General features: G+C 48.1%; 1 protein-coding gene across 5 annotated transcripts in view; it reads left to right on the top strand.

The window, feature by feature from the left end:
• LOC149342503 (uncharacterized) overlaps positions 1-27,212 on the top strand; it is a 239,808-nt gene extending 212,596 nt beyond the window's left edge. For all 5 annotated transcript variants that reach the window (XM_089544892.1, XM_089544890.1, XM_089544888.1 and 2 more), the window contains one exon: positions 20,786-27,212. In XM_089544892.1, the coding sequence (XP_089401018.1) occupies positions 20,821-22,377 (1,557 nt within the window). In that variant the 5' untranslated portion in view covers positions 20,786-20,820 and the 3' untranslated portion in view covers positions 22,378-27,212. The remainder of the gene's footprint in view (positions 1-20,785) is intronic.
• Positions 27,213-27,644: the final 432 nt, after the last annotated feature.

Here is a 27,644-nt window from a genome sequence, read left to right as displayed (position 1 = left end):
GCTAAGCGCAGCGGTAGTTCTTCGCTTCGCTTTACCGAGGAAAGCGCTGTTTGTTTTGCTTGCACTGTACGTCTTCCGCATTGCTAAACTCAGCGTGTTGGCTTCGCTGGTGACTTTAAAATATCGCTGTTTGATTTCCCCAGTTTGAAAAGAGGTTGCTGAGGCGCCTCGCTGCCTCGCGGCTTCTTTGGTTAGCGTTAAGTCTGCGTATCGGTAAACGTGAAAAGGTGGGACGTCCATGATGTAGGGCGTAGTATTATTAGTAATTCTATTTTTTTTCTAAATCGGTCGACATTCCCCTTTACCACTGCTCTTATGATCGTTTCAGATATCAGTGAGCAGGTATTTCGTCTCGTCTCTTTTTTTGGGTCTCAACAACAACCCCAACAACAACAACGGTACACAAAAAGAAGCCGTACGTGCTGTGCGACTATATACAGCATCCCTCATTACTGGCAGGGACGCTCGCAGGTATACCACTGCCGTATCTTACTGCACCTTATTTCAGCGTGCAACTGCATCATGCACTCGGCCAGGTGGTACACGGCTCTGTAGCATCACTTTTAAGCGCACCAGGCTTAATGTCGATGCACCGAACTGTAGTCTCAGTTAAGGCGTCGAGCAAGTGAACCAGCGCTCACGAGTCGATCCCGAGACGGAGCGAAGCGTATACAGGCCTGCCCGTGCCCGGGGCCGTCTTCAACTCTCGGCGCACCGTAGCAAGCCGCCTATAAGCAGTCTGGGTTGAGCTCTCATGATCTGGCTGAGGCAGCGTTAGCGTCTACTTTACCGGCGCGCGGGCTCAGTCTTGGCCGCCATTAGCTAGAGCTTAAGGGTTCCATTTGGGTCTCCCCCCTCCCCCCCCCCCTCCCCCTTTCCACCTCACCCGCCTCTCATCGTTCTCTCTTTTCGGCGTCGCTTGGTGCGCGTTTCTCGCTCGCTTCTTTCTCTTGGCGCAGGTTCGTTGAAGGGATTGCCTGCTCTTAATTCGGGCTAATGAACGAAAGCTGATCGGGCCGCCGCTTTTCACCGGTGAAAAGCGCGCCTTCCGGGGCTTTTATGCCCCCCCCCCCCCCCCCGCCCTCTCCTCCCGCCCTCGTCTCGCTGTTGCTGCACCGAGTTTCGCGTTAGTTTCCTACTTTTCAGTCTTATTTATTTCTTTCCCTGCAGTTTTGGTGCCGGCTCGTTCCCGCTGAGAGCAAGCTCGGCAAGCGCATGGCGTCGAGACGAACGGCGACGTATATACGAAAGGCGCTCTTGTGTCGTCTTCTTACCTGTTTGTCTTTTGACTTTGCGCGGTGCGCTCCTGCGAAACTCCGGGGCTAACGACTCGCTTGTAAGTTTCTCCGAAGGGGAGAGGAAGAGTGAGAGAGAGAGGGGGGGAATTCGAAAGAGCGAAAATACGAAGTTGCGTGCAGGTATAATGAAAGGCAAACACGGGGAAGCTTTCAGCGCCGCGGCTTGCTCTGGTTCCGTTCCTTTTGCTTTCACCGCGGCGTACAGTGGCGGTGGAGAGACCCTGGGCGGAAAAAAGAAGTAAGGGAGAGAGCGCGCTCGTAGTTTTAGCTAACTCGTTTCAAGACGGGAACAAAAGCTTATTCGGCTGCTATATGGTGCCGCAATTACCTGCGGATGTTTGCCCCGGCGAACAGCGAGGCGGGAGCCGTTCGTAGCGCGCCCCTCGTGGAACGGACGAGGAAAAAAAAAAAAAAAGGCCGTCGCGTAATCTTATTTCTAACGTCGCCGATCTGTCTTTGTCGATGTTTATCTTTTTTTTCTCGTTTTCCTGAAATAAAAGGTTTTGCTTCGTTTCCGGCGAGGTTCTTATGCGGGGACAATCGGAGGAAAATATTGCAAGCGATTCAGACCTTTGTCGGTGTTCCGCCTCGCCCTTGTTTATATAGTTTGGGTGAAATAACGTTAAAATGAAACAACGAGTGCATTTTTGTGATACCATCGCGCACACGTGCAGTTGTCGGGGAGCGTTTGCGAGTGCTTCTATTGCGCGACCAGTCGCGTGGCTAAGGACTCGGGCTCGAATAAATACTGCCGTTGTGTCTCGTTTTCTAATGTTTACTAAAAGTTCGACCGTTCGCCCGTTATTCGCCCTGGTATATAATTTTCCGGTATTGCTGCTAACGGGAGCGCTGCTTAAAAGATGGAAGTGAGTTTTGTTTTCTTCCTGAACTGCTGCATACGTGGAAATCAGGAATTGCTATAGGAGCATCCTTGAGTTCGGCATACGCTTGACTTGAGCGCTGAAAGTTTTTAATAAGGAACGTCGTTTGTTACAGTCTGTGTTTCCCACAGGCCTTCGTCATGCAACTTGAAAAACAAAGAAAAAAAAAACGAACAGGAACAAGATGAAGATTCAAGTTTAACTTTTTTTGCGTTGGTAATAAAATAAGCATAGGACACAGCTGATGGTGCGTCCTTAGACGCCCTCATTTGTTGTAGGTACTTATCCATACACACTGCAAGTTAAATGGGAAACAAGTAATCTTCTCTGTCGAAACTGCCGAAAAGGGCATGGCAACTATGGGATTTTTCTGTTGAGTGGCGGCTACGCAATTTGTCCAAATGAGCATTAATTACAGTAAGAGGACCAGTGCAAACATCGAGGTTAAATCCAACTGTTTTGAAGCTTGCTTGCATCAGGTTTCATGATCGGCCTGTCAGTTTTACTGCGAAAGCAGTGCTATACTGCACCCTCCCCGGAAATTCGGTGTCTGTTGGCGTGAAGTGTCCAATGGAGCGGCGTGTGTCTGTGCGTAACCTCAAGGAATGAAGCCTCCCCCTTCAGAAGCAGAACCCACCACCCACTACGCCCCTGTTGATAAGGTGATGGTCACCCACCAACCGCCACTCTGTTTAATAAAACTATTTATTAATCGGTGCCGCGGTGTTTACCGCATCTTTGGCTTTCGTGACTCGCCAGCGCACGTTAGCTGGACAGTCACGAACCATTAATACTTGCTTAGCAGTTAGTCAGTTTCTCGCTGGTTAACTGACATCCACTTTACAGCCTGCAACCCAACACGGGTTGAGCCAGATAGTAGCTTTTTTTTTCACTTTACTGTTTTATTTGTGGTGCTCTGGTCTCACGTAAATAATTTCCTACCCAGGAATCGACGCAGTGCTTAACTCGGGTTCTCCTTTTCCTATTGTCAGTAGCGAGAAACAGATGTAGGGAGGGAAAAAGGACTAGTGTCTCGTATTCTACGGTAGTCATTTCTAATGGTCATTATTTATCTTCCTGGAAACCCACTTTACCCGTTTATTTGCTCTTAAATTTAGCTAGTTTACGCTTCGATATTCTCGGGCCTTCTTTTTTTTTGGAATTCATTATTTGGTCGTCGTCCGATGATTGGCCATTCGCCCATTGCCAGTACAAGTCATTATTCTTTTGAGGCCAACAACACCAACACTTTCACCGTCATGCACCAAAAAAAAAAAAACCAACTTGTAAGCCTATTAGACTATATCAGTGTTACACTGACTGAAACACCACTAACTACAGCTTATCTCCGCGATCTAAGACGTCAGTACGCATATGGTAATGTGAACACGGTTTCATGACAACAAAGTTTGGTGTCGACAAAGACACAAAAGGATCTCCGAAACCACCTACACACGGTACGTTCACTGTTTACGGGAACTCATCAAGGCCTGCCTCCGCCAAAAGGCTTTTATCTTGTCGAACTCAAACTCAGTATTTTCTTTAGTCAAGAGCGCGCTGGTTCATCCTTGCTGCTTGTTGCAGAGCATAATAGGAACCCAAAGCGAACATCACAGACGTTCTCCTTCTTGTAATTCGTTGAAGGCTGGGCGTTGTTTGCTGGGAATGAAACTGTTAACTTGAGTCTAATTCGGGTGAAGCCGATGTGTCCGCCGATATATGTGAGACAGATACTGCGCTATTTCCTTTCCTCAAAAACCAATTTGCCAATTTATTTTAAGCTACGTTTTAAGTCTGGTCGTAACGGTCGCGCTGTAAACCAGTGTCGCAATTCTTTATAGTTTGCGGCTCTCTATTGGTCAACGCGCGCACTGAACAATAGAGAGCCCCAGATTGTAGTGCATTGCGACACTGGCGGCGCACACTGACGTCTGAAATCACGGCAACTGCGACCTCAGTGAGCCTTAGTGGCCTGTGTCGCTGCAGCCAGACTGCGCACTTAACTTGTTACGTGGACCAATACTATGCAAAAGAGATCGTTTTCCACGTGCTGCCATGCCTTCTCCCTCAGACTGGCGACCAGGAAGCAGTGTCAGGGTATTGCTGATATGCGCGGCAGAGGAGAGTGGAATTGCGCCGAATCCCTTCGTCGAGGGCTTTCGTGGCCAGTGTGTCCGCCTCTTCATTACCATACAAACCGATGCGGTTCCGTTCTTAGTGGAATACCGCTTCGTGTCCCTGGCTTAACGCACGTTGAACAGCCAACGAACTATCACAACTTAGTTTTGTGTGTTTGTATTTAGCGTGTGCGCATGATGACGTCAAAACGCAAGGTTGTTTTTTGCACATATGAGCCATTTCGATGGCTCCCTTTTCATATTTTTTTCCCCATAAACAGCCTCGATGGCGTTGAAAAAGACCGGTTTCATATAGCGTCGCGTATTGGCGAACAGGCAGACCGGTTGGAATAGTTTGAGCAAACGTGTACCCTCTAACAGCGTAGCTAGCAAATTGGCTCCCGCGATAACGGGCTCTCCTGGGGAGTGTGGGGATCAGGTCAGACTACTCCCACTGCGAGAGGTGCTGGAATCGATGGCCAGCACCTCTTCGAGATGGCACAAATAATTTTTCTGCACTTTTGATGGGAACAGCTCCGTAATAAGGTGCGCGTTATTTTCAACTAAAGCGATTAAGAACTATTTACATTGCTTCACTGGCGTGGTTTTAAGAGGAATTCGTTCGAACAGAAACTGATGCAACCATTCTGTTTGAGGGCAAATTCTTTCTTTCTTTCTTTCTTTCTTTCTTTCTTTCTTTCTTTCTTTCTTTCTTTCTTTCTTTCTTTCTTTCTTTCTTTCTTTCTTTCTTTCTTTCTTTCTTTCTTTCTTTCTTTCTTTCTTTCTTTCTTTCTTTTTCTTTCTTTCTTTCTTTCTTTCCTTCTTTCTTTCCTTCTTTCTTTCTTTCTTTCTTTCTCTCTTCCTTTCTTTCTTTCTTCCTTTCCTTCCTTCCTTCCTTGTTTCCTTCTTTCCTTCCTTCTTTCTTTCCTTCCTTCTTTCCTTCCTTCTTTCTTTCCTTCCTTCTTTCTTTCTTCCCTTCTCTCTTTCTTTCTCTCTTTCTTTCTTTCTTTCTTTCTTTCTTTCTTTCTTTCTTTCTTTCTTTCTTTCTTTCTTTCTAACCACGGAAATTATCGGGCAGGGAAACAACGTTTCCTTGCTAACAGATTACCTGCCTACTTATTGAGCACCGGCCTCAGCTACTCTGCGTTGCTTGCTGCAGACTACGTCTCTTCGTTGTCTGATGAACGCACCCAGCGCAGGGAGCAGCTGTGTCTTCTCTCATGACGCTGAAACTTGATAGCTTCCCGCCATCAGATGGCCGGCGCTGCTGCCGATCAGGCATTCCAGCCTTTGCTACACAGCCTTGTTATATTATTGACCGACACCCTCTGCAATCTCTGTACGTGGCTACCGCCGCGCGATCATTACGATAAAACACAGCGACGACATTTAGGGCATGGTCCGGGAGAATTTAAGTCTGCAGAATGGACGTCCCACCGCTCGGTTAAAACGAGGGAAGCTGTGCAAGAATTACGAAATTCACGGCCGTCATCGTCAAGCTCTCGATTACCCAGGTTTTTCTAGAGAAGCAGCAGCAGTAGTATAGTAGCAGACAAGGGCGTGCCGCGCCTTGGCCGTCGCTGAAGCATTTCGTTCGTTTCGTGCGTTCCACTCCCCGTAGCTCGGCATCGCAACATTGCAGCGACGAGCGCGAGGCGCGGCGCAGAACAAGAAAGAGGTGTGAAAAAAGGCTGGTTACGAGGCCGCATTTCTTCGCTTTTTTTTCTTTCTCGTCGTCGCGGCTACGTGCAAGGCGGGTACGTGATTTTAATCTTTGATTACGCGCCAACACTCGACCAGTTCTTTGGCGCTGTTCACAGCCACTCGACTGCCTCAGCGCAGCGAACGAGAGGCAGTTTTATACTGCTGCAGCCTTTTGTTCCTAGCTTCGCCTCGATTTTGTTTGTTTTTGTTTTGCTTTGCTCCGCGCTCCGGCCGTGGCACGACGCGCGTAATAGTTCTCTGCCCGAAAAAAACAAGTTCTGGGGCCAATAAAGCCGACAGTTAGCGCCTTTCCGAGAGGAGTCGTTTTCATAAATCATGCCCCTCTCTCCTGGCGCCGCGCCGGGCTGCCAGCGCTTTGCTGCTGAATGAACGCTGCGAGCGCTAGGCGCTAGTGTACTTCGGTGCACACTAGTCTGTTCGTTGTCCGATGCACAGCGCCATGAAGCCCTTCACTACGATCGTGAAGGTACGGCGGCGGGTAACATAAACAAGACCAATAAACGGCCGTCTCGGTGCAATATACAAAACATTTCATTTTAGCGCCCTTTATTTACACGTCGGCAACGCGTGCGTGTTTCGCTTCTGTTTGTTTTTTCTTTAATGTTTCCTTTTTTCTTTGTCCGGCATGGCACAGGTGATGTTTCTTTAATGCTTTGCATTTATTTACACCCCCCCCCCCCCTCTTGCTTGAGTAACCGCTTTGGTGGGTTTGAAAAGGAAATGCCAGCAGCAGAACTCGTACCGGGATATATCAGGAATGCATACTAAATACGAATTCTCTGATGCGCCGGGCACGCGGGTTGGGCGGGCGTGAAATATAGACTTCTATTCGTTACGCATGGTTCGCCGTGTGACTTCGGTGGGGGGGGCGCCGCGCAGTGGCCGGGGTGTCCGCCGGCGTGCGGTTCTGAATTCTAAATGGTTTTTCCCCTCCTCCCTTTCACTCTCCGTCTTCCTCCTCCGTGCAGCAGTAATCCCGCGGGATGTCCGCGCGAACTTCGATTTTTCCTTCATCTTGGGGCTGGATATGTTTCATTCAGCATACTCGGGTCGGGGCAATGTATGGAACGCAGGTCATAAATCTCGGTGGGCTTCGCGGAGAAAAGTTATGTGCCCTCGGTAAGGGAAAGTCTGTAACTTTATGCGCGCTGCGCTATACCGCAGTGAGGCGGGTATTATTTTGAACCAAAACGAGTAAAGGATCATGCACTGAGGACAGTATTATGCCATTAAGTTGTTCTATATAGTCGTTCCTTGAGTTCACTCGTTGTCTTATAACAATGAGGTCGCTTTTCACGCGTTGATCTCGCTTTCATACCTGCTTTATTGAGGTTGTTTTACTTTCGCCGTTACTGTGGCATCCGAATAGTGAAGTGCACGTGCTTATCAGGTTTTATCAAGGCATGAATTGGACAAGATGCCTTTGCAATCCAGCTTTCTACGTAGATAAAGCTTATTCCCGTGGACAAACAGTAACTACTGCGAGGAAAAATTCACAGCGAACCGTATTTCGATAGAGGCGAAATGCAAAAACACCCGATGTCATGTCAATGTGCATTAAAGAATCCCAAGTTTTAATTTATTCCTCATGTGCAATATGTCGTTTCTGAGCGGTAAACCTCACAATCCCCCCCCCCCCCCCCCCCCCCCCCCCTCCTGCTTCGGAGTTATCGCCACGAAGCAGCAACCTGGGTATGATGCAAGTGAGGCGCGCTCTGGAAACGGGTATTGTTCAGTAAGAACTTCAAACTGCACGTTAATATCGAAGTAACTGATCGTGGAAATGAGAAGGGCGTCGAGCTTTGGTGAGTCTGGGAAGTAAATTACCCTCGATAAGAAAGACGTCTCGTAGATAGGGTTGCTGCTGAAAAAAAATTGCGGTGGTCCCGATTTTTCACTGTATCGCTTCCTGCCGTCATTACGCTAACGACTCAAAATCAAGAACCGTGCACGTGAAGAGGGTAACAACGCCACAAAAATTATCGTTTCTTTCTCGTAAGCGAACGGAGAACGTGCGAAATGGGCCCTGTATAACAACGTAACCGCGGGCGATCGGCTAACATCGTTTACGTGAACACCGCTTTGCAATGGCGCCAAATTATGAAACGCCGCCCTGGTCCGCGTGAAAAAAAAAGGTTGGGGGGGGGGGGGGGGGGGGGGGGGGGGATGGAAGCATCGCGTGTCAGATCTCGCGTTGCGCCGCCGCTCTGCCCCCGAGGCGAAAGTCCTGTCAACTTAGCGTCAGAAAAAATTAGGCCCTGATCTTGAAACGCGATACGATGCGAGTACAGTGCGTATATTAACAGCGTAACAATATAAAACAGCGGCCACCTGCGCTATTGTTACGTGACGAGCGTCCACGCCTGCTTTATAGTTTCCTCCAACGTGTAACACGGCGCTGCTCGTCACCGGGATTGAGAACAGCCATCGCATGTCCAGGCCATTTTATAACGCGCCCGTATAGGCAGGCCGGAGCTAGCTGCGTTTTTTGGCGCGCGTTTTTTGACGCGTTTTTTTTTTTTTTTTTGGCGCGGGATGCCACGCGGAATAAATCTATGCGCCTTCAACGAGTTTTGGCTTGGAACGTCACCTCGGGAAACGCGCCGTGTTGCGGCGCGCTACCCTAGCGCCTGAAAGTAAAAACACAAAAAAAGCGCGAAAAAGCATCGAAGGAGGGCACGAAGAAGGAAGAGTCTAACGCGTTTTGCGGGCGAGACGAGAGCGCGACGCTTTTTCATACAAGTGATAAGAAAATAAAGCAAGCATGCGCTAGGAACGAAGTAAAGACGGAATTTAATATAAGCTCTGCGAGGACGACGGTGTCGCGGCAGGCACTGCGTGCGCGTTGTTTGCTTGCTGCCCCGCGAGCTTCGGTTGCGGATGCCGTAACTTTAGACGCGGAAGGCTGTGGCGGCGGCGTCGTTGGCGTCGGAAGCGATTACGGGCGGTCGTCCCGCGGTCGCTTTTGTGCTTGCCTTGTTCGCCGCGTGATGCGCGTCAGCGCGGCGCTGTTCCTCTTTCCCTTTAAATCTCTCCCCTTGTCTCTCTATCTCTCTCACTCTCACCCCTTCCTCCTTTCTGTGTGTTTTTTCTTTCGCTAATCCACCGAAGCCCTGTCGTCGTCTTTGATATCTTGCAAATGTTTTTGACTCTACAGTGTCGACCGTGAGTCATGCTTCTCTTGTTGGCGACCGATCTTTCGTGTTTTACATTTTGTGCTCTCTCCTCTCCCCGAAAGCACCTTATCAGTCTCTATAATCTCCATCCCGTGGGCTCGACTTACTCGCTTTTCTGATCCGGTCGCTGCGGCGCGCGCTTCTTTCCAGCCAAGTTTCGAGGTTATCCCTCGCCACGCAACTATCTGCCTCCCTTACCAACACTGTGTTTTGTTTAAGTATTTGCTTGTTCCACTTTTTTTTTTCGTGAATCCTCGACTACGAAACGTGGGCCGTATACGCCTGCCTACCTCATGCATTTTGTAGTGTAACTGAGCGAATCCTGCCGATAGCAAGCTATATTAACCAGTCTGTTCCTAGCGTGCGCGAATGCGCTAGTGATGCAGCAGTCTGGTTCCTGTTTATTCTGGGCGCATTTTATCCCTTTTCGTCTCCGACCTCGGCATTACTCCCGCTCGTCTCGTGCAAGGTTTTGAGGTTCGCCTCTGAAGCTGCACTCGCACGAATGTTGGAAACTGTGTGTTGTGCACGCCAGCCTCGACGGAGGCTAATGCGTCACTTGCGATTTGTTGACAGGGGATTAAATCGTTACTTGAAGAAGCTGCGGCAGTTGCGAGAGCTACTATATCGGCTGGTGTTCATTGGCGAAGGCAGTGGAATATTTAGAATCCAAAGTTAGTCTGAACCCCGCTGTTTCTGTGCTCTTCCCATTATTGCCGCCGCGGTGGCTCAGTGGTTATGGTGCTCGGCTGCTGACCCAAAAGACGCGGGTTCGATTCCGGCCGCGGCGGCTGGAATTTATTTGGAGGAGAAATTCTAGAGGCCCGTGCACTGTGCGATGTCAGTGCACGTTAAAGAACCCCAGGTGGTCGAAATTTCCGGAGCCCTTCACTCCGGCGTCACTCATAGCCTCAGTCGCTTTGGGACGTTAAACCCCATAAACCAAACCAAATCATTATTGGAGCATTCGGCGCGTCTTCAAATTCGCGCAGCCGTCTAACCGCTCTCTCACGTTGTGCCTGGAAAGACAAAATTTTTGTAGCTGCTCAGGGAGAAAAATCCTTAACGCCTGGGAAGCGATCTTTACTGGAAAGGGGCTTTTGGAGAGTTTAATTGGTTTCTATAGATCGTGCTTATCATGTCGCATACTGTAGGTTTCATACAACTCATTTTAATAAGCGTATGCGCTGGCAGTGGCTTCGGGCCTAAGTACTGTTTTAACCTTCCTTCGACTGGGTTCGTGAACACGAGCAGCGTTGATCAGACATATCACTAATTTCACGTGCATGTGCGATGGCTACGGCGCCCAGTTAGTACTGTCCACCTAGTGCCCGAGATAGCGCCACCATGGTGTTACGGTAGCGTCTTCAGTTGCTTAATAGTGTACTGCAGCGTGGTAGTCATTTGATGTCAAAGTGCCACTTAGCGCCCATCCTTATGGAGGTGAAGAATATTCTTCTCGGCCGGTAAGTTACTTATAGCTGTGTAACTTCGATTTTGTCTCCTCATACCGCTGTTCTTATATGTTAGGTTATTTCATACCGGTTGGCACGTGGGCTCACAGGTATGAAATAACTTGTCTTAAACCTTAATCCTTGCCTTAACCGTAACCTGAACCCAACCTTCACCGTAACCTTAACCCTAGACTATTTCACATCTTTTGGCACGCGGGCTCACTGATAACTTGTCTATAACCTTAATCCTTACCTTAACAACCCTAACCTTGACCAAACGTGTACCCAACCCTCAACCCTAAACTTTATCCCTCTCCTCTTTGTCATATGACAAATGATAGTTTCCTCCTCCTACTCCTCACACCTGTTGGCGTCGCGCTCGCTTATACAATAGTTGCTCAAAGGTAGGCTCAGTTTGACAGCACCTGTTGGGGCGAAACCTTGTCGCAGCGAACAGCTTAATGTAATTTCAAATGTCAATGAGCGCTTCAATTTTTCGGAGAGAACATCGTCATGCTGTGCGAATGCGTTTCTCCGCTTTCAAACTTCGTTGTCGGCGTACCTCCGCACACAATTCGCTGGGCGTGGCCGGTTATTGTTCGAATACCGGGAAGGGAGCGAGGCTCGAGCAACCCAGAAATGTCAAGGGGCGTTCCTTTGTTCCTTCCGCAGCGTTGGGCGGGGGACTCCAGCGGCAGGTTAACGACCTTCTTTCGGCAAAGCCCATCAGGTCTGTCCTCGGTGTACCTGCGTGCCCGCCTACTAAATACTGGGCTGTCTATCGACACACACACCGAGTGAAAGGAAAATTTCTGAAACAGAAGAAATGAAACGCGTTGCATAGAGAAAGATACAAAACTCGTGAACTATAAGCGAGAATACAATTTAGTACGTATCTCCTGCGCTCGCCGACGAAGCAAGCAACAAAGAATCAACGTATATATAGAGCCAAATCACTTCTTCAAAAGATTGGCATGTTTCATTCCTTAAAGGTGGCTTTCGGTATCATTTCTTTTTCTCTCGTCCTCGCTTATACTGGACTTATTTCTTATCTTGTTTTTTATCTTATCACAAACGGCGGCAGCAAGCTCTCGGCTGAGAGATGTCTCCTAGTGTCCTTAATGAAGTTTCGCTCGCGCAGTCAGCGTGCGCTCTTACTGCGCTCTCGCGTAATCCTAAAATGTCGATGGATTTGGCGAAACTTTGCGTTCGCTTCGGTTAATCCCGCGCTTTGAAAGTCATCGCTCGGGCGCAATGCTTTGAAATTAGTTCTCTCCCATTCATTCCCCTTGTTCGGCTTCTTTCATTTTACGTAGAGTGTCCGTCTCTTGGCTTGTACGCTGCACGTTATATGAGTACAGGCATATGAGTACAGAGTAAAGTTGGCACTACGGTTTTGCTTTCTTCGTTGTTTCGGACGCAAAAACCAAAACAGAACGCGAAAGCGCGTTGCTTTGTTATTTGTGGAATGAGGCCGCGCCGGAAAGGAGATATATGAAGGAAGGAACTCGAGGACAGTGCGATGTTAATCGGCGAAAAATTAAAACTCGCTTCCGGGTGAAGTTTCTTTTCGCGATTTTCGTGATCTGAGTCGCCGGAAGAGCTCTACAGTGCTCTCAGAATTTCAATAACAGTTCGCCCAGCAGCGCATTTGTGTTTTAAGCGTTGCTGTTCACTCGGCACCTCGAGGCAGGAGTGACCTAGAGATGTGAAGGCCTGAAAAAAACACGGCAATTTTGGAAAAAAACCGTTTTTTTTTTTCGTTTTTTTCAGACGAGAAAAAATGGAAAAAAACATCGTAAATTTCACAATGCAATTTCAAGGTTCTAAAATTGCTTGCTTTCAGTCTAGGTTTTTGTTTTTGCTTTGAAAACCATTACAATATGCATCGTTCAACGATAGGAGAGCAGTCGTCATCGCCGGTGCCAGGTAGGGCTTTTAAAACGTTCGTGCTGCGAGTAAGCGGGTTGAAGGCCAGGTCACATATAAGATCCAGGCTTGACTTAAAAACACACTAATACTTGAACTCACGGCTGAAGTAGAACAAAATGGCTGCAAATTCTACAGCTCGATACACATGGCATAAATAAAATAGGCTGCTGTGCACGTAAGAGGTTTTAGCCAAATACAAGCCTAGCTTTCTGATTTCCAGCGTAGCAGAGTACAGGACATCCGCAGGTATTTGATCTAGGACAGGGGTCTGGAACTCCGCGAAGCATGTGGCCCCATCTACCTGGTGGCAAGGCCTTTGCACCAACCAGCCGCTAACTCTTCTGGCTTGCCGACTGCTGCAGATACCACAATCAACGGCCAGCTGCGAACGAAACTGGTCACGTTTCGGAAACGTGCGAACAAGGATTCTCAACAGGCTTTCAGGGGAACACGTTTGAATTGTGTATGTGCAGTCGAATCTAGCTGTGGACACAACTTCAATACATGCTGCTGCGCGTAGTGCCGCATCCTGCGACAGTGAGTACAATATGGAGTGACTTATAGATCAGTTTTCACGTTCCCTTTCTCGGTGCAATGGAACAAGAAGTTCGTTCTACAAATATGATATTTTTACCCCCATATTCGCCTGAAGTGCAAATCATTATTTATCTTCATGGTGCAATAGAACAAGAAGTTCGTTTCACAATATCACATCTATAACTGCATATTCGACTGAACTTCGGAGCATTATTATTGATCGTTGTGCTGTTGCAAATAAATCTGTTTTTGACACGTTTTGCAAAATTTCCAATTTTTCATGAAAAAAAAACCTTGAAAAAAAAAAAGGCTTTTTTCATGCCATCCAAAATTTCTTGAAATTTTACATCTCTAGGCAGGACCAGGGAGGAGCCGCTGAGTCCGAGTCAGTCGATGCTGTTCTAGAAGCAAATCCCGCGCCGTGTGCGATTCAAATTTCAACAAACATCACGTGCTGATTACAGTACGTTTCGTGTCTCAACCTGTTTTCGGTATCCTACTTGTAATCTGCGTGTGCGTAGTTTTCCACGTATCTCTCTTTTTTTTTTATGTGCATGAACTTCTCGGTGTCACAGATCTCAAAATCATCCTGCGCTCCGCTTCTGAGCACCTCGAAAATTATTTTTTTTTTTACTTTTCTTTCCTCTCAAAATTTATCACACCGGTCTACAAGGAGGCACTTAATTAGCATGCTATTTACTTTACTTCCTTTTTTAGGCGCCCTATTTTCACATTTTTCCCTTTCCTTCTAATTTTTCTCATTTTCTTGCTGCGGATATAAGCTCTAGGGCATCTATAGACCAGAATACTACTTAAGTGCATACTCGTACCCTGATACATTTCAGCTAACAAAAAAAAGTAACAATGTACACCCCGCAGCGCTTTTGTGGGGCTATTCTAAGCGAACGGCCGCCGCCGACACATTTGTGGCTGACGCCTCCCCCCTCCCTCATTCGAGCTGTGCTGCGCCATTTGGCGCCCGTTTGTCTCGCGTGATGAGCGACGCTGGTAGACCGCAAGGCGTTTAAGTGCCGTCGTCATGACTGTTGTTGCTCCTGCTGTCGTTTATTTAGGCCAAGCGGGAGTTAAGTGCCGTGCCATTCGCGTTAGCGCCACTGCGCCAAAAACGCGAAAGCCCGTCCTCAAGTCGCGCTGCTTCCGCCCCGGAGAACAAGTCCTCGCGCCGCCTTTTTCGGCGACGCGTACAGACCCCGAAGGGCAAGCAAGAGTTTTAGGTTGATGAGGGATTCGGGCGAAGAAGCGATTAGGCTCGACGACGAGTTGGCAGGCTGGTGGGGTAGTTAGGGGCGTATAGTATGCGCATCGGTGTGGGCCGCTTGGTGTAAGAACGACGTGCATCCCGCTAGCGCCCCTGAATAGAAGACACCGTTCCATTCCTCGAGCTTTCGGTTTGCTCCGTCCAGTTCTACATGTGTGTTGTGAAAAGAAAGGGAGAGAGTGAAGAAGGGCTCCGGTAAACGCTGCGTGCCGCGAGCTGCGGCGAATTCCGAGGTGAAAAAGTTGCTCGCAATGGAAGCGAGCGCCGCGTCGGCGTAGGAGGGTGCCTCGTTGTAGTTTGCCTGCGTTAATCACCTCGAGAAAGACGGAGCCGCCGCCCGAGAGAGCTGGGTAGTAGATGTGCAGCGGAACCCGCGTGTGTATATAACGACGGAGAACGGCGCGTTTTTCTTGGCGCGCGGAATCGTAATGGCACGGCGGCGGCTGTGCTGACTGTGCCGAGGCGGGAATGTTTTGCGGTGAAGCGGCGGCGTTCGGCTCGAACGAGGAGGCGGATGAGCGTCGCATTATGCGCTGGCTGCCGCCGCGATTCGGAGGAAGGACGTTAATGTTTTTTCGCGGCGAAAGGTGTGCTGGTAGTTGTGAGCGCCCGCGGTGGAGCCTATAGGGAGTTTTCGCCTATTGCTTGCTCAAGAAGTGCGGCACTAGGCATTATAGCGGTAGCTATTATGCCTATTGGAGCAATTCGGGTTTTTGAGTACTCCTTTGGGCGAGTCGACGTTCCAGGAATGAATGTGTAGCTTACGCGTGAGATTATTGGAGCGGAGGGCGTAGAAAACAAGAATTATCGTATAAACATGCCTTCCCTATGGTTGTGAAAAAAAAAAAAAAACAATTAGTTTTTCTTCGTGCAGTGCACTCGGAACAAAGGATGCATTGAACAGCGACTTCCACTCTTGATAGTGCTTTACGAGGAAAAAAAAACCCTGCAAAAAAAAAAATAAAGTGACAAACAAATTTCGTTTCCTCATGCGCTGTTTCGTGAGGTCTTGTTCTTTTTACCAAGCGGAAAGTTAATGCGCGGAAAAGAAGCGCAAAAACCTTTGCATATTACACAGGAAGAGCTGGGGAGGTCTGCAGTGGCAAAACGATATGCCGGCATGAAAATCCGGCGAGGAGAACTTAAGCTGCCGTTATTTGTGCGCTAATGAAAGTTTTCCGCCTTGGGCTGGCATTCATTCGGCACGGTTGACTTGCACTGAGAAGGGGCCCCTCCGGCGGACCAGCCATTTTCATCGTCTCCTTGGAAGAATACCGTGAGAGAAAGAGTGAGTGAAAGGCGGGCGTGAAATGAGCGCTGCTTGAGCGAGTCCGTCTGAATTTGGCGCCTTTATGAGAGATGCGCCCTTGGTCGGAACGCGCATGATGAGCGGCGCGTGTCCTCCTCCTCCTCCTTATCCGAGCTCCAAGGAGAGAGCGATTCGGCCGTGGAATGCGGCGTGGCATTCTCTGGACAGCGAATGACGTTTCGGAGGCTTAGGGATGCTAGTGAGAAGGGAGGAAAAAAAAGAAGAAAGAAACGGACTGGCATGTGCAGAGGCGAAGCGTCCTGCAAAAAAATGCGTTGTGCGCTCGAAGAATTCCCGACTTAAATGCGGTGCTGCATTTTGCGCATGCTAGTTCTTATTCATCACTCAGACTGCAGCGCTTCCAGAAGTGATGCAGCTGCGTATTTTGTGTGCGCATCAGATTGTTAGTGCGCGGTGTTATATATTCTCGTAGTTTTAGGTTGAACGCGACTGCACTCGGGTTTAGTATTCCCGGCACGTTACTCCTTTGAATTTTTTATGCGTGCTTGTAGTTTTCGGATTGGAGAGGAAAGCATATAATATTCAATACTCACCTTGTCTCACATGAGCACAAAGGTTTGTGCAGACCGAAGAAACGGTGCAAGTCAGGTGTGATTTCTTTCTAACGCTTCTGGCCTGAATATTCGTATATATTCGATATAAAGGTGAATTAGCGGCTCGTTGTTCATATCAGAGAAGCCAACAGCCACAGAAGCGAAGGAGGACAGGGGATTTTTTAAAAATTTGTGGCGTTTATCATTAAGGATTATTAGTGACAATTTTATCGCTGAACTTAATTGATTAGAAAAGCAGAAGAAAAGAACCACATGCCGGTGGTGGGAACTCAACCCACGACCTTCGAATTACGCTTCCGGTGCTTTACAAGCTGAGCTACGGCGAAAGCTGCCAAACACGCACGCACGCACACACACACACACGCACACGCGCGCGCACACACACACACACACACACACACACGCACACACACACACACGCACGCACGCACGCGCGCGCACACACACACACACGCGCGCGCACGCACATGGTTCATCTAAAATTTTACACATTTTTTCAAAATGGGCTTTTTGAGTTAGACGAACGCTTTTTCGCCATAGCGTGCCAGTTATGTAGTACATCAGAATACAGCTCAGACATGCTAACTGGCAGGCTGGTTAACTATTATTGAATATTTAACTTTTTAACTATTACTGTTAGCTTTTTAATTATTGAGAGGCGTGTAGCCCATCGTTAATCATATCCATATCAGTCTTTGGAATTTCGAAAATGCTGTTACCAGCGGCGCTATGGCGCAACAAATTTTTTCTACACCGCGCCCAAGTACATGCTCCTTCGAGAAGCTTGCAGGCGAAGGAACCTCCCCAGTGCAAGCGACTCGTCGAAATAGACAGAATTTGTTGGGCCACAGCACTGCTGGTAACAGCATTTTCGAAATTATAAAGAGTGGTATGAATATTACATACGTGGGCTATATGCCTCCCTGTAATTAAGGAGAGTAACAGTAATAGTTGAAAAGTTAAATATTCAATGATAGTTAACCTCCTGCTGGTAGCGCGTCTTAGCTGTATGCGGACGTACTACACCACTACACAGTGCTGTGCGGAAAAAAACCTGTCTTCTCACTCAAAAAGCCTAGTTAAAAAAAAAAAAAAGTGTAAAGTCGTACGTGAAACGCCCTGTATATATATTTCATTGATAAATTCTTTTCCGTTTCTCCTTCAGAGAGAACTGATAAGACTGAATTCCCGCTAGAGGCCACCGTGCTTATCCGTTAACCTGGCGCTCTTTCAAAAAGCAAGCGCATCGTCCCACTTTTTCGTGCTTTTCAGTAAGGCTACGAGCGCTCGTGCCGTAGTGGCCTTTCTCATATCAGTATACGAGTCCCAGCGAACGATCCGCCATCGCTTTGGGGAATTCGCTCCGAGCCCTCAGCAGCCGTCGTGGTTCGAAATTCTTCGGCAGCCGCGGATGTAAATTAACACCAGCAGCGCCGCAGTGCACAAGGAAGAAGACCCGGTTATGAGCTTGCGTGAACGTCGCTTTATATTGTCGGGTAGGGGAGAGAGAGAAACTGGAAGGCAAGGTAAAAAAGGGAAATGAATAATACTGATTTATTTACCCGGTTCCGCCGAGAGGCTCGAGCCTTTACAAAAGACGAACATACTTTCCCGCATTGCGCGCGAGCCACGTGGAGAAGACGAAGCGAGTGCAGTGTACGTGGGCAGACTTCATCACCGACTCCTTCTTTAAGCGGGAACGAGAAGGAGAGGGGGGGGGGGGGGGGGGGGGGGTGTACAGGCAGCTTGGCGAGCGGCTTGCAAGGCATTCCGGCGCCGTCTTCGGGAATTCCGCGCTGCAGCCTCTGAGCTGATGAAACTAAACGGGCGGGCGCCTCTCTGTCTCGGACTTCTTTTCTGCGTCGCGGACAAAGCCGTTTTGTCCGAGAGGTTCGCTCGCGATAAACGGCTTCCCTGCGTGAGAGTAATGGCAGCTATCTACGTGCGGTTGGCGCGAGAGGCGGGTTTCGAAATAACGTGTTCGAAGTCATCAGAGGAGTAAAACCGAGCTTTCGCGGATGCAAACGTGCGTCAGTGAAATGATAGAAAGAAGAAAACAAAAGTTGTCTGTCTCCAGTATTCTCCATTCGTGGTTTTCTGCTGGAAGGCATTATCGGTGTGAAGTTTGTAGTTTGGTTCCTGCTAAACATGCTAATCTGGAAGCGCTGCATGCCGAAAACGAAATGTCGATGCAGACTCGGAAGTGTTGGCTGCATCTATCATTTAAGTGCAGTTGAGGTTTTTTTCATTGGCTTGATATATGTATTGCAGCAGGTTAAACATATATCCTGTTCGGTTCATTCAGCAATGGAGCAGGCAATGCATTCGGATTGCATTCGCAATCTCGGCACGTGAAGAAGTGAAAGGTCACCGAACGAATGCTTTGTTATTTCCCCTGCAGGCGTTCTTCTGAAGCAGCAACTCGAGCTGTGTGTGCCAGAAAAAACGATTTCGGTTTCTCTCGTTAAGATAATTATGCCTGGTTTCGGCGCACTTGTAGGCTTCGCTGCTCGCTAGTCTCCTTGGCGACTCGGACACGGTTTTAGCATCGGCCGTCGTGGGACCGCGAGAATCGCGCAGCCTCATCAGGAAGTGATGTTCCAGCTCATTTAGCGTCGGGCTGCGGGCGCGTAAAAAAAAAAAAGACTCCCGAGATCATTGGAAGGCGTTAACGATGTGCGGCGGTGGTGTGGCGCCCGACGCCTTTATCTGAAGGCGGACGACTGCTCAGCGTAGGTGTTGGCCGCGCGAAGAAAGTTGGGCGAAGAAGAACAGAAGAAAGGAAGAAAGAAACCTAAACGCGGGAGTGGGAACCGGGCTTCCAAAGAAGTTGAGTGATAGCTAGAAGAATAGAGGGACGGCGTAGTAGGGACTGGCGAGGAGTGCGAATAACTATCCCTGGTTGGTCGGCAGCGCCGCCGCGGCACACACACGGTTGTGGCTAATGAAGATGAATGTTCGGCCCTAATCCGTCTCCGCTGCGCTCTCTCCGGGAGGCGGGGAAAGCGGCGCCATTGTGATGACAATGGATTGGAGGCACCATTAGGTTCCTGGTCGCGAGCCGGATTGAAAGGAATTAGAGCGGGCCTAAAGACGCTCTCGCTGCGTCTCTGTGGCGGGCCGGTGAAAAAAAAAAAAGAAGTGTTATAGAAGTGCGCCTGTTATCAGAAACTTGTTCCCCGCTTCCTCCCCAGGAAAGAGGAGGGTAGGGGAAGTGGGTGAGATCCTGCAGGAGGCGAGCGGGTAGATCCCGAGGAAGCAGGCATTAGAGGAATGGCGCTAAACCGTCTTTGTTGTACGGCGGCACTCATGGTTACGAACTAATTGGCTAAGTATCTGCGCTTAGATCGCAAGTTTGTCGGCCAAGTGAAATTCGTGGTTCGCGTTGTGTTTTACTAATGGCTTTTTTTGTTCTTTCTTCGTCGCGAAAGCTCTCGGGCCCAGAATAGATCGCGCCTTATACGTATACCTACCTCAAAAGAACTGCGCCTGTTTTCGTGTAATTATCGCCAACTTATTAGTCCTTAGTGCTCCGAGCGTATTGTACTCGTTTCTGCTGCGTGAATGGATACCAATCAAGCAGCAGAATAAGAAATGTTTTTTTAGCTCAGTGTCATGATTTAGTGGTGGCAGCTCTGCAGTGCTTATGGCCTGCTCGTAAGCTGCTCTTTAGAAACAGTAGTAGTCGTCATGGGATGTGCAGTGCCTTTACTGCTTCCGTCTAAGCGTTTTTAAGCAATGGAAACAACATCAAATTCATATATATGCAGTAGTTGCTGGTTACTTCCTCGTCAAGCTTACTTCTAATGTCGTGACATTTTCTGTTCTTATGGCTCCATTGTTCTGCTCTAAGGTTCAGAAGACAAATGCGCGAAGAGAAAACTATAATTTCAGTTCACTTGATGGTGTACCCTCGCCCTCGATGATGAAAAGATTTAATGCGGGTGCTGCGTTGCCAGGGCACTATAAATGGTCTCTCAGTGTTCTTTTTTTTTCTCGAGGTGTGTTTATGGCGGTTCTAATGGCCCTTGCTGTGCAAGTCGGCTTTAGTAAGCGTGGGCGCTTACAAAGTTCTTGCCGTTCGACCGTCTTGCTCAACAAAGGGTTAAAGGAAAGAAAGAAAATGGATGGGTAATATTTCAACTGCGTTATAATTACGCTCAAACCAAATGGGCAATGGTTTACGTAGCGCTAGGGTTCTCATGCTCATTTAAGTGGGAACGCATTGTCGCTAAAGTTAGACGAATGTTTTTCTTGCTTTGCATTGAAGTTATTGTAAATCACTAAAACTCGTTGCACAGGAATACTGGTGTCTAAACTCAATGAGCGGGCGCTTGTCGGGACCTAAGCGAGAAATCCTCATAGGTCTTGTACTTCGATGACGGCTTTTGTGACCCAGTGGATGGTATTAGCCTAAGACTATATGTTAGCGCAACTGTGCTTGATGTTACGGCTGCATGCTTCGTTGCTGACGCTTTTGCCTGTCTTGTATCCACTCGCAGGCGGTAGCAGACTGCGTGCCTCCTCTGCCCCGGCCATGCCTCGGAGCCCGCGTGAAGTGCCGCTGCGGCTACCGTTGCTGCCGTTGCTGTTCTTGGCGTCTTGGACGTGGAGCAGCGCGCAGGGCATGTGTCCGTCGCGGTGCATCTGTGACGACGAAAACCTTCGAGTGGTGTGCGACTCTGCCTACCTGGACGTGGTGCCCATAACGCTCAACCCGAATCTTCGCGAGCTAAGCCTCGTCAACAACCACATCAAGAGCGGCGTATCTTCATTCAGCGTCTACGGGAGCCTCCGATATCTGGACGTGTCCCACAACCAGCTAGTCTCGCTGGGTAAGGAAAACTTCCGCTCGCACAAGTTCCTCGTCGTGCTGGTCTTGGCGAGGAACATGATCTCGCAGCTGGACAACACAACCTTCACCGGGCTTGTAGAGCTGCAGACGCTGCTGTTGAACGAAAACTACATTGACAGCATCCCGGCTGGAGTGTTCGCACCGCTTCGAAAGCTGGAGAAACTGGACTTGTCGCAAAACCGCCTGGTCAGGGTCACGGAGCAGACGTTCCAAGGGCTGTCCAAGTTGAAGACGCTATTGCTGCGAGACAACAAGTTTGTGACTATACCGAGCCAAGCGTTCGCGCCGTTGTCATTTTTGCTGAACCTTGACCTTGGTCTCAACATGTTCTCCAACATTCCCGAAGAAGCCTTCGTGACATTGAAGCAGCTCGAGGAACTGTCCTTAGACGGCTGCGGCGTAAAGACGGTGCAAAATGGGGCGTTCCGACAGCTCTCCGCTTTGCGGCAGTTGAAGCTGAATGACAATGAGCTGCAAGAAGTACCCACGGCGACCTTCCAGGACATTCCGCGGCTCGAAGGCCTGAACCTGGGACAAAACAAGTTCCCTAGACTTCGGCCGTCGGCGTTCCAGTACCTAAAGTACTTGAGGAGTCTAGAAGTGAGTGGTTCTGCCGCACTCCGCTGCATCGACCGACGTGCGTTCGCCGAGAACAGCGACCTCGAGAGCATCCAGATGAAGCACAACGTCAACTTCCGGTGCATAGAGTCCGGAGCGTTCGACGGCCTGGCCGGCCTGAAGCGCCTGGTTCTTCGGGGCAACGGGTTCACCACTTTCGATGAGTCGCTTCTGGAATGGTACGAGCTGCAAGAACTCGACCTCAGGGACAATCCTCTGGTCTGCAACTGCAGTGCCTTGTGGCTGTGGAACATGTGCAGTGCCCGGAACGCGACCAATTCACCGCTGACACCCGAGACATCGCAGCTCCGCTGCGTTGGCGGTCCGCCGGCACTCAAGGACAAGTTGCTGAGGGACATCGGGTCTGCAGACCTGGGCTGCTACGACGCGGTGCTGAGGCGGCAAATCATCATCGGTGTCGTGGCCGCTGCTGCAATATTGTTCGCACTCATCGTGGCGCTGGGCTTCCGGTTCCGAGAGCGCGTCGCTGGCGTCCTGAAGAACAAGTGGGGAAGCGGAACCAAGGAACCGCAGTACCACAAGACGCACGGCGACGATGACAACAGCATGTGCCAGGTGGCGCACCAGCCGCTGAAGTTGATACCCGTGACGGAACTGTGATAAACGCCTTGACGCTGTGGTACATTGCGCGCGGAAAGTGCCCTTTGTGGACTGAATCCAAAGAGAGAGAGAGAGAGCGAACCTAGGATACGCTTTGCTTTTTAAAAAGAAAGAGAGGGAAAGACAACAAGAAGACTGTTAGGTGATCTGATTCCTGCATTTCAGACGTGGCCGATTGTTTTCGTGAACTCGGCACTTGACTCCAGCTGCAAATTCCGATGTTTTCCGAAGCTGAGTGTGATGGAATCGCGCGAGTTATTTGCTTTCACAGCCGCCCCTGCGCCAAGCTGAATCTTGAATTCGCACTTGTAGCCCGACGTACTTATAGCTTTACCTTACCGGTTAGTTATGTGGCCTAGGGTTCTCGACGTCTCTCTTCTGTCCTCGAACAAAGCGTCTCATCGTGCACTTTTCCTGTTGAAGGGCAAGAAATACCACCACAGCGTCTTACAGCAACAACTCTAAGTACACACAATAAAACCACTTCGGTCAGCACCCGAAGAAAGGAAAGAACTGTTCGTAAAGGATGAAGCAATGTGAGTGACTGTGAAGAAAACAGCAGTGACTCCCCGCTAGGTGGAGCTCTCGTTGGAACAACTGGACCGAACTGTTGGTTGCCCAGGCCGGAGGTTTTGCTGCGTTACGTGCGGCTGTCGCCAGCGTGCGCAGTGTGCTTAAAACGACATTTCTGAACCCATTTTCCCTTTCTTCCCTAGTAAGATCACAGAGTGTAGCTTCTTCCCCTCCTTCCCAGGACAGAAGCAGTGACTTTTTCCGTGGGTGTGGACGTCTCTGCAGAAGAGCCGGCCGCCGAGCAGCTAACGGTGTAGAAGAACCATAGCTTTTTAATATCTCGGGGGTTGGAGCGCACTCACATGTCCGTCTTTGTACATAGCGTGGAGCCCAAGCATGCCTGGCTGCTCTTTCCTTCTGTTCCTTCGTGCGTCGGTGATGATTTCTGGCGGCACTCCCGCGTTTCCCGTGCGGAAGCCGTCAATGGCCGATTCCTTCTGTACAAAGCTACTGTGTTTGTGCTCGACGACCCTTTTTCTCGAAGTGCTTTGTCGTATTGTACATCTGCCTGATATTGATTTAGCTCGTACAGCCAGAGACCGTTTATGCGGTGTCCTAGCGCGGGAACAAATGCAGAAACGGAGGCCTACTCTGTGAGCCGTGTTCACTCAATGCGAAAATTTGTTACTTGCTAACAGAAGAGGGCTCTTACCGCTAGTGGACGTCTTTCGCTCCGTTTACGAACTTACCTAAGTAATAGTAGTTGGTCGATCCGCCATTTTATCAACGCGTTTTGCGTAAAGTACTCAAATCTGCAAAGGGAAAACACCTTCGATATATTGTTCACCTCCTTCGAACCGATGGGGCAGTATGTTTGACAGAAAAGCTTATGGTGCGTTTCTGTTCCTATCGCAGCCTGGAAAATTTCACAGGAACGGTCTCTGACTGTAAAGCGAAATGGTCCATCAGAGTGAAAGCTACGCAGAACCTCAGTTTGATTTCACGAGCACGGATTATTAGCGTACGTTCCGTACATTAAAGCTCAGAGAACCTTTGACTATAGCAACCGATTTAATAACCCCATTCGTTAGGTGCGCAGATTAATAACCTTACCTGATCACACTGGTCCGGCGGGAAGCTGACCGGGAAAACACTTTTTTTTTGTCGTCATTTATGAGCCAACACACACGCATTTCTATTGTTTTTTTTTTTTTTAGTCGAGACGAAGCCTATAGGTTGTGGTGAATCTACGCAGTGAGGCCGGCTGCGAATAGGTCGATGCATGTATCTATAGATAGGCCGCCAACGTTTCTTTTAATTTATTTTTATATGTTTGAGCTTGTTGAGCCATTTTAGGTCTCCGTTCTCTCCAACGGTACACAGGGCATTCCGTTTCTATTGTTTTGTGTAGAATGTGCGAAGCGTTAAAAAAAGACAAAAAAAAAGATACGCTCTCCCGCTCTCGTTTTAATTTTAATTGGAAAGTACAGGTGTACTTTACGAGCCCCCAACTCTTGAGGGCGTAATGGTGTTAATGCTCCCTTACGAAATGCTCTTACAGCCTGGGAACGGTCGCTGATACTGGGGAAGAGTAGCTGAGGTAGCAATTATTCTGTGGAGCGCCATGGCTTTTTTTTTTCTTTTTTAATACAGATATTGCTGCAGTTTCGGATGGACAAAGTCTCCAAAAGTTTGGTCTTCTAGCCCATGAAACATTCATGAAATTGCCCAACGCACTGAGTGTTGGTGTTTTTTTCTTGGTCCTGGTTATATGCGTGATGAGATTGCGACGCTTTGGTGTTGGTTTTTCTCAAGGCTCGTTACGAAAATTAAAGTCTCTCGCGTGGGCGTATTGCCAAGCTGGTTCAAGGGTGCAGGAAACAAACTCAAGACAGCACGCGAAGGCCTGATTTATGCGACCTAATGACCAGTTGTGCGCCCTGTACGAAACCTCTATTGCCTAATGGAGTAAGTTGAGTGCAAAGTGAGGTAACCGAGTGACCGAATTTTTCTCTTTCCGACGCTTCTTAATCGTTGGCTCACGCTATTGTGCAACTTGGTCGTTGGGAAAACAGAGAAAAAAGAAAGCCGCAAGAATTATGCGCACTCTTGAAGTTCTCTTTTGTCTGATGTTCTCTGTTTTCACATGGGACGCTATTCTCGTGCACTCAGAAAAAAAAAAAAAATAGCGCTTGGTTTCCTCGAAGGCACCGTTCATTTGGCGCCTCCTCGTTGCGTAGAGAGGGCGCTGGTGAGGTTTGCACGGTTCGCTAGTCTTGCTACTTTCGACTTTTAGTGATGATGACACATGTCGGTCGGAAAGCGAAGGTCCACTCATAGATAATAAAACACGTATTTGCCTCCTGTTGTCCCCTTTGTTTAGTGACTTGGCGGTGGGTTTGTATCGAGGGTGCCTGCCACCACTGTTCTATTTAAGCTGAAAACTGTATTGGTACTATATCATTAATTGTGGTGTGCGCGAACGCAGAATGTTCTCTTTTCCTCAAAAGTACTGTTGCTGCCAACACTGTGGCCTGTGTTGAACACGAGGGCATGGTTGAGTTCCTGCATAGAATAGAAGGAAGATTAGATAGCTATATTATTAAGGAAGATTTAGAGCGTCATTAAAACGTTCGAAACAGCAAGACGATGGGATAAAATTGAAACGCTCCTCGGGTCTGCAAGGCCACGTTGAAAGGAAAGAAACATTAATCGGTGGTGATAATATGGCAGCTATCCAAACAAGAGGTTTCTGGCGCTGAAAGAAAAGAAATGACAAAAACAAGATTAACCTGTTTATTATTATTTTTGTTTTCTTGACAGTATGCTAGTTCGAATTGCTTTGCGTACATGCAGAGGCAAAAAAAAAAACGAAACTTGCTGTTCACCGCTTGATAAACTGTTAATTCAATAGATGGCTCCCATCGTAAAAAAAAAAAAAACCTAACCACCTCTTGGAGCGAATCCATAGTTCTTATACTTTGAATTAAAGAGTTAAGGAGACACATCCACGACACTTAGAAGTGTTTCAGCTTCTAAGTTTCGTGAATGTGTCTCCCTGGTGTCCTAACCTTTTCGCGCAGTGAACTCTTTAATTCAGAAATGAAACAACTAGCCCGGAAAATCCTTTTGCAACATCTTACACTTTGGTCGCGTCGTAACTGACGTGACATAAAGTGTACGTTGCGAGCCACGAACGTGATGAAAAGCCAGAATAGTTGTACAGAGGAACTGTAAGCTTGAAGACTAATTCCAATCGTTCACTTGATATGAAATTTACTGCTCCATTCGAACAGATCAGCATCCTCATTCTGCGCACGTGTACATCAAAATTTGCTTCCAGGAATATTGTTCGCCGATCTTCCAATATTTAATGGCGCACCGATTTCTCGCCTGCCGAGGCTTGCGTTCTCGCCTTCGCTAACGGCAGTATTATTCACGATTCCTCCAAGAATTACTTGCGCTAAAAATATTTGCAGCGTGTGTTCCGAAACGTGAGCTGGAAATAATTTTTGTCGTACAATCAAGCGCGTTCTCAAAGGACACATTTCTTATGTTCATTTGCAAGCAAGTATTTCATTCGTTTCAAGCGGCGGTTGGCTTACCCGGCAGCAAGCAAAAACACTGAGTAGCTTATGTCTGCCCAAAAGTTCGGCCGCTTTTACTGTAGTATCTATAAGTTGCGTTCAAATTTGTGAAGTTAATCTGATCATTGTAATGTGAATTTAACTTCACGTTACTCTTTAAACTAGAAACTTTCATGAGCACCATTAGTTGTTTTAGTGGTATAAACGACTGCGCTAAATGTGTCTTCTTTTTTTTTTTGTGATATCCTGTACTGTTACCATGTTTTTTTTTGCATTCGTAAGTCGATCGCTGAGAAGGTGATTGTATTGCTGCAGCTTGTTTTTCTCTGTATGTGGTAACCCCCTCCAAGGTGGCTGCTTTCTGCAGAAAAGAAAAATCGAAGGAACGCGCAGTAATGAACGCATAGTTCTGCCAAGAACTGCGTTTGGGTCGGCAGCTATTTTTACTGCAGTCTACTGAGGTAGTTGACTGATCAGGTTGCACAAATTTTAGGCTGACAGAGTATAATTCTTGCCATTTTGAACGTGGTACCTGCTTTCTTTTATGAAAACTTTGAAAATGTTACACCTTATTAGCTTTTTCGAGACTGGGAGAAAGTTTTATTGCATGACGCTATTGTTTTCTTTCAAAAATTCTCTGAGCTTGTCTTGTTCTCTATTCATGGCGACATTTGTTTTTGTTGTTTGTTTGTTCCAAACGATGCAAGGAATTAAAGGATGGTATTGAGAGCGTAACTTGTCTTTTTCTTTCATTCTGTTCTGCACATTATGGGAGTTCGTAGTTTCAATTATTGCTTTCAGTTCACATATTCCAACTATTTGCAAAATAATTGATGCTGCTCCAGATATTACAACTATATGCACCAGAAATAACTGGTGATATTTATTTTTTGTTTTGTAGCTAAGGACGTCAATAAATTTACTCTTGCGCCTCTGAACGCAGTCAGCTTGGAACGCCACGTATAAACGAGTGGGGGCACGGCGGAGTTTTATCCGTACTACTTGCTGAATGTTAAAAAATTTTCAAGTGGTTATAAATTGCTTCCGTTTCGTTAGTTTAGAACGTAAATCCTGAAATTCTGAAACAATTTTTCATCGAGTTTTGAGCGTATTATCTGTTCGTAGAACGTGGGTCTCTAATCAAAGAGCACCGATCTCTCCACCAAC

Source organism: Amblyomma mixtum, chromosome 5 (assembly GCF_055824585.1).
Source record: "Amblyomma mixtum isolate Tamu chromosome 5, ASM5582458v1, whole genome shotgun sequence".
NCBI lineage: Eukaryota > Metazoa > Arthropoda > Arachnida > Ixodida > Ixodidae > Amblyomma > Amblyomma mixtum.
Note: the sequence above shows the minus strand (reverse complement) of the source record. Positions and strands in the feature narration are given on the sequence as shown.